This window comes from Ochotona curzoniae, unplaced genomic scaffold, assembly GCF_017591425.1.
Source record: "Ochotona curzoniae isolate NIBS_2020 unplaced genomic scaffold, NIBS_Ocur_1.0 scaffold_4506, whole genome shotgun sequence".
NCBI lineage: Eukaryota > Metazoa > Chordata > Mammalia > Lagomorpha > Ochotonidae > Ochotona > Ochotona curzoniae.
In genome coordinates this window covers 38,874,112-38,884,892 of record NW_024467119.1, presented here as the reverse complement: position 1 = coordinate 38,884,892, position 10,781 = coordinate 38,874,112, and the positions used below count along the sequence as shown (strand labels likewise).

General features: G+C 43.3%; 1 protein-coding gene across 1 annotated transcript; it reads left to right on the top strand.

Annotated features, from left to right (window-relative positions):
• Positions 1 to 7,451: 7,451 nt before the first annotated feature.
• Positions 7,452 to 10,497, top strand: DDIT4L (DNA damage inducible transcript 4 like). Its single transcript, XM_040966910.1, has 2 exons — positions 7,452 to 7,593; positions 9,293 to 10,497. Exons 1-2 carry the CDS (start codon positions 7,503 to 7,505, stop codon positions 9,781 to 9,783), a joined length of 582 nt encoding a protein of 193 aa, XP_040822844.1. The 5' UTR covers positions 7,452 to 7,502; the 3' UTR covers positions 9,784 to 10,497.
• The last annotated feature ends 284 nt before the right edge of the window (positions 10,498 to 10,781 follow it).

The window sequence follows — 10,781 nt, the reverse complement described above, 5'->3', positions numbered from 1 at the left end:
AATATTAATCGAGGGTCCCAATGTGGTGCATGTTCGGAGGGTTCTGACCAAATAGTTTGGATACTTCTGAAAAGCTGTCCATTTTGCTGATCAAAGGGTAAGACAACCCTCCCAATGTCCATTGGCTGGCATAATCAATCTCAAGTCTCTATTCACCCAGATTCTTGCTGTCATTGTTTACCGGGATAGTTATCCAGTTTGCTCTGTCCTCTTTCCTCTGCTACAGTACAAAATGGGCTGCCATATTCTCCTTGTGCATCAGAGTCTGCATCGACTGCTCTGCCTTTTTCAATCACAGGCAAGTCCAAGGACCAGGGCCAGGCAACCCAAGCCCCAATGGATCCCCTGCCCCTGGGGCTCACAAACCTGGCACCTACCACATAGGTGGGCCTCAGGACCCAGAACAGGCTACCTGAGCCCCATTAGATCCCCATTCTCCAGGGCTCACAAATGCAGCACCCACCACTCAGGTATACCAAGAGACCAGGGCCAGGCAACTTGAGCCCCATCAGATCTCCCACCCCTGGAGCTCATAAAACCTGGCACCCATATCCAGATAGGTCCCAGGACCCAGGCAAGGTATCCCAAGCCCTGCCAGATCCCCTGCCCATAGGGCTTATGAACCCAGCATCCACTAACCCCAGGCTGGCATGGATCACCTCACCTCAGTATCCACTATCACGTTGCACAGCTTGGCTCAGTACAGCTCCTGCTGTTGGTTGCTGCAGCCTAGCCCAGGATAGCCAGAACCCTGTCCCATCCCCAGTGTGAATTGGATGGCCTTGTGGCCTGACCTGGCCCCTCTTGTACCCTGTCCTAGTTCTTAGAAATGCCAGTGGATGTTATGAAGTGGCCAAGCCTGGACTGTCCCCAGACCTGGCCCACATGTATGCCAGTGGGTACTATAACCTGGCATGGTCTGGGTTGCTCCTTGCCTTGGCTCTTGCATTCACTTTCAGGGACTGCATCCATACAGAGGAGTTTCCCAGGCTCCTCTGTCACATCTCCTCCCACTGATAGATCCCACATACACCAGTGGGTCCTTGGCCCAGTTTGGCTTTGTCCACCTCTTGTCCTGGCAAGAAGAGTCTAGTCCTTCATCTTAACTCCATCCTAGAAAATGTCTCAGGTTTTTAAAGCAGGGTATCATTTTTATGTAACATAGTCTTCTCTAAAATCCATACTGTTTCCATGAAGCTGTTCGTGAGCTGATGAGCCGGGCCCAAGAGCTAAGAACTGTACGAGATGGTTTAGAGCCCTTGGCGCCAGTGTACATACCTGAGCTATGGAGACTCAACAAAGGCTTGCCCATCTGGGAATTGACCCACCTTGTATCACAGCCATATCCGGTCCATAGTAGATACTCAGTAAATGCATTTTCCTTACTTAGCCTGCAAGTACTTTTACAAGTTCTCAAGTGGTCTTACAGATTATTCTCTAACTGCAACTGATGTCTTTGATTAGGTGTATATAGTATGCATCACCTGAGAAGCTTCTCAAACAGCTGATTCTGAAACAGAAGATTCTGTTTCTGGGAGTGAGAACTGAAATTCTGCATGTCCTACAAGCTCCTAAGTGAAGTTCATGCTCATGGTCTATGAGTTGCTGTGAACAGCAAGACTGCAAATCTTCCTTCAGAACATGCTAGTGCTCATTGCTTTGTGGTCTCATAGCACTGTTTCACTCCCGAAACCTTCTCAGAGCGCTTGCTTTGACTGTGCCCCTCAAAGTTCCAGTTTGTGTTATAAATTTAACGTTCAAAGCCACCACGTCTAAATGTTGGGCCTGTGAGACATAATTAGGCCATGAAGCCTCTGTCCTCACAAATGGGTTAATGGAGCTTTGTGTTAGTTTTCACAACAGTGAGTTCCTGACAGACTGAATTTAGTCCTCCCATCTCTCTCTGTCTCTCACACACGTACACACACACTTTCACCTTCTGCCATGGTTTACACAGCAAGAAGGCCCTTACCAGATGCAAGCCCATCAAACCTCTACCTTGAACTTCTGAGCCCCCAGAATTGAAGGTAATCTCTATTCTTTCTAAATTCTCAAATACTAGGTATTCCATTTTACCAATCCAAAGTGAATTAAGACACCACTGTTTGCAATCTTGTGGAAGTTTGCTCTCTATATATTTTAACCTACAAAGTTCAGAGTAGGGACGAAATTTATCTGTGTTTCTTTTGTACACTAATGCCTAACAATAATGAACACTCAATATTGACTGTTGGTCAACCAGATGAATGAAAGTGCTCAAAAGATACACTTTTATACCTATCCTGAGCATGTGTAAATACTCTCCTGGTTGCTTTTTTCATCAAAATAAAATCAAGCATTGGGAATTTTTCAAGCAAAATCAATCAAATAATATTTAATAACATTTACGGAATGAATGATACGTTTAGTCACTGAATCTCATCATAGCCGCATGACGTAAGATTATCATGATTCTTTTGTTAATGGTGGCACAGAACTATTAAACACCTTATCCAAATTTACATAGCTAATTAGTGCCACTGCTGAAATACAAATCTAGCCCTTTGAGCCCCACAGTGCACGCACCTGACTATAGCATTCTGCAGGTGACAACACTGGGTCACTCTGATTTAGTCAACCTTTTAAGCCTGAACATGCTTTACATCTGCATAAAGGTGATTAGACTCAACTCATAAGACTGCTCTGCATAAACCTATATGTAGACATACGTGGATTCCATTCACTTTTGAGCAACCCTGTAGGTATATTCCACAAGGCAGTGTGAAATTCTGATGGGGCCAAATGTGATTGATAAAGGTGGTTGCCTGGGACAGAGTGGGGAATGGATGAAGAGTACAACACTGACATGAGCATCTTGTCTGTTTTTCCTCACTGTTGGCTTCACCAATTTAGGAATTCCAGAACAATGTATGCCATGATAATATTCTCAAAATTGAGGCTTGTAAAGAGGTAAGGATGAATCCCCAGGAAACATTGAAAATCTACTCCATGCTCCTGGCTATTCGCAAACCTAAGCACTAAAATTTTAAATCTTCTTCATAATTAAAGAAAAGCAAATGTTGTGTGCATTTGAACATACTTTCAAAAAGAGAAGTAATACACAGCATTGTTTATAAAGAGAATGAAATCATATGACTATTTTAAGAGATAAGTCACTGAGGTAACCATTTCTCTGCTTAAATTTAGAAGGTAATTCCTTCTAATACTGGAAGATTCTCTGAGCTTTAGCAGTAAATGTTATGTTGTTTTAGATTGGGCCTTGTCTTTGTCTGATGCTGAATAAGTCTCCATATTGCCTTACTTAATGGTAAATCCTACATCAGTCTATGGAATAACCATATTGTATATGTAATCATTAAATGAAAATCTTACTGGTTCTAACAATCTTTAAAGACAAAAACAGTAATGAAATATTTCACCAAAAACTCAATACACGTATCTTGACATAAGTGAGGAGTCCTATATTCAATCATTTCAATTGACACTAAATTTCATTTCATTTCCAAAAATTATTTCTTTAGTTAATGGAGGAAATTAGCCCATATAACTCTGTATAAGATACAAATGTAACTTCAATCACATTTTTCTCTTTTGTGTCATTGGGAGATCTTCCTGCCTTCCCATACAGTGATGGCTGTGTTATAACACTAGTTTTTAAAGCCTTTCTTATCAATGAGAAACGTTTTCAAGATTTCCTGAAAACACTAAAGACAGTAAATTCTGTTCTAATTTAACAGTGTTTCTTCAATATCTTAGATCTTTGCTTGTCATATTTGTTCAAAACAACAGTTTCAGGAAAGCAGTAATACTATAATTTAGCATTTCTATGTACCAGGTCTTATTCTAAGCACTTCATGTGGGCACAAAATTTGCAAATTTAATTCAACCAAAGAAGGCCAGATACAGCGTGTTTTTTAAGATCACGCATTTCTTTATTAAAGAAGTGATGTTTATCATTTATCACATGGGGCATTTTGAAAAGTTTGTGAAACTTTTAATTAAAATGGAACTTTATTTCAGTGTAAAAGCTTTTTGAGATCCACACTTTTTTTCCAGGCTACACATTTCCACGAACCTTCTAGAAGCACTCTTGTAACAAGAGTTTCTCCTTTAATCCTTATAGAAATTGTATCAAAAAGGACCCTGATGCTATACAGATCACCTTCTGGGTCAAATATTTTCTCCCAAGATCCACTGTACAAATTAGGAAACCAAATAACTTTTCCACAGGTGTCACAGGGTACGAAATGAAATTATCAATGTCCTGAATGTAAATACATTCAATAGAGTTTAGGAACAACAACTTCTACAAGATTAAAAGAAAAATTGGTTGGTGGAATATAGCTTAATTGTGCTCCAATTGACAAATGCACGAAACATCATCATTTCCTATAATAAGAAATTAAAACAGCATTTCAGTGTTCTGCAATTTCCTTATTATTTTGAGTTTACATTCTATGTGAGCAATGTTATAAACAGCATATTTCTACATGAGGGAACCTACAACCTAAATGTTCACATTTACATCAGATAAGTACACTGTTGCCATTTTACTGCTTTTTCCTTTCCCTTTTGCAAAAAGATGAATAAGGAAATCATGACAACCAAAAGGCAAATACACTATATTAATGGCTTAGCTTATGATTCTGCTAATTTACTAGAATGCACTGGAGTATAAATGAGGATAAAGCTATTTAACCAATTATATGTTCTACTCATACATACCATTCTTCCAGGAAGTGTGTGCGCAAATTATTTTTATCATATCAGCTAAGGAGAGAGTCTGAAACAGCAACAAAACTTTATCATTGCACCTAACAAACAGCAGTGCAGCAATGTGATCAACTGACTACATCCACAACACATTCAAAATTCAGACGACGAACTTTCTTTTCGCCAATTTTGTTCACCGCTTCACTTTTTTAAAATTAGCTTTGAGCAGCTCTGGAAAGACGCAAACAGGTAGTAGAATGTAATTATTTTTCAGACTTTAAAAGGTAAAAGAGGAAAACACAACAACAGAGTAGATTTTAAAAAGAAGATGACCTCGGCTAATTATTCCAGTCTTATACCAATTATTCCTTCTGTCTTATAATTCCTGGGAACAAGGCTCATTCAGCCAGAAAGCATGGTATTCAAAGTCTTGTACATAAGCAAATTGTTTCCTGCAAGAAAATCTCAAAAGGCAAACAAAATCCCAGTTAGGTGAATCAAGAATAAATGTGACTTCCAAAAAAATTTCTATAACACTACTGGCCCAGTAGGAATATTCAGTTCATGAATTATGCCTTAATTCCCTTAGGGAACCAGAGTGGATAATCTGTATTTCACTAGATAATCTGTAACTCACTCATTATCTTAGTCCTAACCACTCACCTTGGAGGCAGGTAAGAGGCGCCTCCTTCCTAATGCTGCCCGGATTCGGGCATGAGAGCGTGGGGCCTGCCCAGGACAGCTGCCCATTGGCCCTGAACACACTGACCGCCAAAACCACTTTTTCATTGGCTTACACGGACTTGTTTGTTTTCCACTTTTCTGTTACTGAAGTGGAAATGTGTTTTCAGAGATCAGCCTATCAGCTTCTGCTTCCCAGACTGGCGTGACCTTCAGGCAGTGCAGCTGCCTGAGTTAAAAATGGACTGTCAAGCTGGCTTTAATTTCTGCCGCTCTGCCGTGAACATCCTCCCACGGATCTGTTTATCACACGCTCCTCAACCCTGCTGTTGTTGTTTTTCTCACCCAGAGGTTGTAGCCTAGGACAGCGGAGCCTGCCTTTCAAGGCCTTCACCTGGCAATGCTGACAGCCCCGCAGCTAACTCCGGAACCTCCATTCAGGAATCTCCTCTCCCAGCCTCTGGATCCTCCCTACCCTGCTCCATCCACCCCGCAGAGGTCTTTGGAAGTGTGGGCCGTTTGGAGTCCTCTCCCTTTGTTAAACCAAATCAGACGGGAAAAGAGTGCCTTGTAGCTTGGGCAGGGAAAAAGAAAAGGTTTGGCTTCTTGTGGTTGTGCAAGCAGGTGGTCTTTTTCCAGAGTTCCTCTGTCTTTCTGTGGGCTGGCAAACAGGGATATGTGTGACGCCGCCCCGGGAATTATCCCCGAACAGGATTTAAGACTCTTTTCATCACCCCACCACCACCACCATCACCGATCCCCTCGCAGATGGCCAAGGCCGAAGTTCCTTCCAGCAAGACTTGCCAGGAACTTCTGCCTCTGGGGATGGCAATCGCTCCCAAGAAGTTGGCGGGTGGAACTGGCGGCTAAAGTCCCACTAACGGTTTTGTTTAGTTTCTTGGCAAGAATCCCTTGCGTTCGAGCTTCCCGTGCTCAGGGACCGGGCCTTAAGGTGAACTGAGTGCCAGACTCCAAAAGTTTCCCTCAGAGAAAACGCGTTTGTCACAGATGCTAGAGCACTCAGCATGCAAGTGCGGCCAGCAGTGCTCCGGGTGCTTGGAACTCCCTCTAAAACCCTGCAGAGGCTTGGATGTGCAAAAGGAAAGGCAGAGCTCTGGATGCCTGAGAGGGGGATACAGAAATCCAACCTGGGAGTTGGGGGTGGGGATGGAAGTGGGGTTGCAGGCCAAATCACTGGAGGTGGAGCCAAGCCAAGGGTTGAGGGTATAAAGCTTCAGACCTTGGTCCTACACACAAAAATATGAAGCTGCAGTGAGCATGCATTTTAGCAAGGACCGGGGTTCCAGGTTAGTGGCACATGGGTGGTAGCAAGTCCGCCACCAGGAAGGATTGTCAGGACGCCCTCTCACGATTTCTCCCAAGGAAAAGGCAGGTGTGCACTCAAACCCAGGATTATCCTCCTCTCCCAGCCGCCGGCCCAAGGACCCGGGAAGCAGCCAGGTTGAAATGTGACCGGATCCGGAGCGGCGGGGCGGAGCGCAGTCCGGGAGGGCGGCGCAGGTGGGCGGGTCGGGCCCTGGGCAGACAGCGGGACCTATAAAGTGTTTGCTGTCCCACCGGCGGTTCAGCTTGCTGGAACCTGCGCGGAGTGGGCGAGGCGCGAGCGAGCAGAGGCTTTTTGCCCACCTGGATGCGTGGCGATTGCAGGGGAAGGAGCTCCTTGGGGCGTGCCTTCCTCTGTAGATCTCACAGCCTTGTGGGCGAGTGCATCGGCCCCCCGCGAACTCCAGGCAGGTGAGCGACACCCCGGCCTTTGCGGTGTGGGGGTGGGATTGGGCGAGCATTCCCAGCGGGGCAACTCGCCTACAAGTTTTGCTAACTTTTGAGTGACTTGCCGGTTATGTCTGGGCCGCAGCTGGCGTCCCGGCTCCCCGCAGACTTGGAAAGAAATTGCTGCAGCCGATTTCTCCCCTTTGAAAAAAAAACTGCTGGGGCTAGTTCCCTGAAGGACAACAGGCGTTTTTAGAAACCTCTGCACGTCTGGCCTGATTTTGCAAATCAGTTCTTCTTGCCTCTTTTTCTTTTTTTCCTCCCCCAGCGCCTTGGAAAGGCCGTTCCGTCCCGCGAGGGAAACAGAGCCGTTGACTATGGTTGCAACCGGCAGTCTGAACAGTAAGAACCCGGCCAGCATTTCAGAGTTGCTGGACTGTGGCTACCATCCGGGAAGCCTACTGAGTGGTGAGTTCCTGGCTGCCACCCTTCTCCCTTCCAGCTGCTCCATGGTTCTGGTCTTGTGCCCTGCGACTTCGCATCCTTCCTCAAAGGAGACCGTGCCCTGTCCCCAAATCCATTTGAAGTCCTTTCCGAACTTTGGAGCATCTTCCGCCCAGGACAGTGAGAAACAAGTCCCTGAGAGCAGTACTATTCTAACCCGCTGCTGATAGGTGCATGGGGATGGAGCTCCTTGGTCGACACAGCTGTGAAGCTAAGTATACAAATTCTTTGAGTTTTAGCAAATGTATTCAGCCATGTACCCAACATGAGAACCCCCTCCACCAAGAATCCTCTCTACCCTTTTGGCATGACTTTGTCACTATGAATGTTTTGCCTTGCGTTTTCTACACACAGAATCATACAATTTATGTTTTTACTGCTGTCTAGTTTCACTCCTGCAGTCTTGAGTTGTTGAAATCTTTCCATGTTGTTCCATCAGTGTGTCTCTTTTTATTACTGAGTAGGATTCTACTTGTGGGTATACTCATTTCTCCATTTTTAATGCTGGAAGAAAATTTATTCAACAGCAATGGTATTGGGTTACTTGTCGATTTGGTAGTAGTGTCTAACTTAACCAGGAGTTGTGTGAGCATAGGAGCCATGCCTACTTCATTTAGATAGTAAAGTGACAACTTGATTTCACGAATCAAAACTCTAACATACCCTCTCTTCCACATAGAGGAACATGCTCAGCTCTTGTCATTTTGGGATGTGTTTATTTTACCCAGATGTAAAAAGCAGTGAACTAAGTGAGCACCTGCAGTGAGCGGGGAGCAAGTGAGGGTGAAGAAGGTTTGGGGCGGGCAGCCAGCAGGGGCATCTGCTGCACCCTGTTCCATTGATGTGTGTGCTGTGACATCCTGCCAAGTTGTAGGATTAATTTGGGAGGTAGGTGACCAAATGCAGAGCTATCTCCTTTCCTTTGAGCAAATCTAATTTTGTTTCCCTTGTCCATTTGGTTTTGCTTGGCTAAGAAAAGCTACACAGTCAGTTATAAATAACCTCAGGAACCTCAAAGGTCATCTCTGAGCAAACTTTAATAAAACGATGGGAGCTAAAATCGCAAGCCACTTCAATAAAGACTTTTAAAGAAAAACATAAATTTGATAAATCCTCCAGCTCAGGGTAGACTCACTTAAGAACAGTAGCAGAAATTTTGTTTTATGATACATGTATACCTAGAGTTAGGGAAAAAAATTACCAAAATGGAAAATCCCCATAAAAAGTTCGCACATACAAGAAGAAAATCACTTGTAATCTGGGATCATAATTTTTAATGCACAGTCTTTGAGATCACAAATGGACACACATATACATATCAAGACAAGTGCTTATGTCCTGTCCACACTACCTATCAAAACCTTTATTTTGTAGATGAGTTTTCAGTCGCAAGAAGTTAAGTGATTGGCTGTATTAACTGAGTTACTTAAAAGCAAAGGGAGATCAACAGACAATGGGCATACTGAGAAACTTCTTAGGTAACAGGAATGCACAGTAAGGTGTATTTGGTGTAGAAAACTTCTAAACTATGCACAGCTGTCATCTTTTCCATGAACTTTATGAAGACTCTTCATATTAGAAACAGGGTAAATAAAACTATATAGTGTAATTCTCTTGATATATTTTTGTTACTGTTATTAATTGGAACTTTGCATTTCTACAGATTTTGACTACTGGGATTATGTTGTTCCTGAACCCAATCTCAACGAGGTGGTATTTGAGGAGACGACCTGCCAGAATTTGGTTAAAATGCTGGAGAACTGTCTATCCAAATCAAAACAGACCAAACTGGGCTGCTCCAAGGTCCTTGTTCCTGAGAAACTGACCCAGAGGATCGCTCAGGACGTCCTGCGCCTCTCCTCCACAGAGCCCTGTGGCCTCCGAGGGTGTGTAATGCATGTGAACCTGGAAGTTGAAAGTGTGTGTAAGAAGTTGGATAGGATTGTGTGTGATTCTAGCGTGGTGCCTACCTTTGAACTGACTCTTGTGTTTAAGCAGGAGAACTGCTCATGGACTAGCTTTAGGGACTTTTTCTTCAGTAGAGGTCGCTTCTCATCTGGACTTAAGCGAACTTTGATCCTCAGCTCCGGATTTCGACTTGTTAAAAAAAAGCTCTACTCACTGATTGGAACGACAGTCATTGAAGAGTGCTAACAAGGATTGGTTTTTAAAGGTCTTTATGATTGGGTAATAAAACTGTGCAGCTATTAAGTTAAAACCCCTTGTAGCTTTCCCTGACTGGTCTAAAAAAAAAAATTGCCCACTATTTTTCTGTTTGGTTTTTGTTTTTGTTTTTCATATTTATAGCAATCCCAAGGAAAGGGATGATTTTTGTAACTTTTAAAAATGACTGAGGAAAGGTTATATTTTCTGAATAGATTCTGTTTTTCTGGATAGGAGTAAGGGAGGGAGAGAAGCAATCCAGTTCAGCTTTGTGTTGGAGTCCACCAGCTTTTCCAGGTAGTTTTGCTGATAGACCCTGGAAACCAAATTTGCCTTATTTGCCTTTCAGAGTTTCTTTTTCCTCTGAGATGTCAAGTGATCCTATCAATCACAAAATCTTGCTAGATGATGCTTCTTCACCCATTAGACTTGCCTAGAACCCATATGCTTATCATTTCCTGACAATTTTCTACTCAACTTTGAAGGATACTTAGACAGGAGCATAGAATTCAGCAGGTGAGCTTAATGAATACTGAAGCCTAGGTGAAAGTGGGTAAGAAATGCTACAGCAATTGCAACGCTGCTTCAGTGGTGATATCTTCGATGCCTCTGTTTTAAAGAGGCAACAGAAGCTGGAACTGCCATGTTGCTTCAATGACTTTGTGGTACAGTGTTAACTCAGATTCCTAGTCCTTGAGTATCAAATGTTGTCTTTAGAAAAACAGAGCGTGTTGAATCTATTTGTTCATATGTCATTGATCACTGTTCCATTGGGTGAATGAGGAATGCCAACAAGGATGAGAAATAAGCTCTCTGATCCAGTCCCTTTCTTGTTCATTGGCTAATGCAGTTTTGTTTCAATACTGCACGTGCTTAATCTCAGATGAACCTTGCCTCCACATCAAGGTTATCTTATCTCTGGCCTTTTACTGAAAATTGAGGGGGGTTTTGTTTTGTTTTAACTGCAGTCCTCATAATATATAGCTGCA

What these genes read in the sequence shown, in the direction of transcription:
- DDIT4L (XM_040966910.1), top strand. Translation starts at nt 7,503, where the DNA reads ATGGTTGCAACCGGCAGTCTGAACAGTAAGAACCCGGCCAGCATTTCA. An exon ending in TCCGGGAAGCCTACTGAGTG is followed by an intron (nt 7,594 to 9,292) that starts GTGAGTTCCTGG and finishes GCATTTCTACAG; the next exon opens with ATTTTGACTACTGGGATTAT.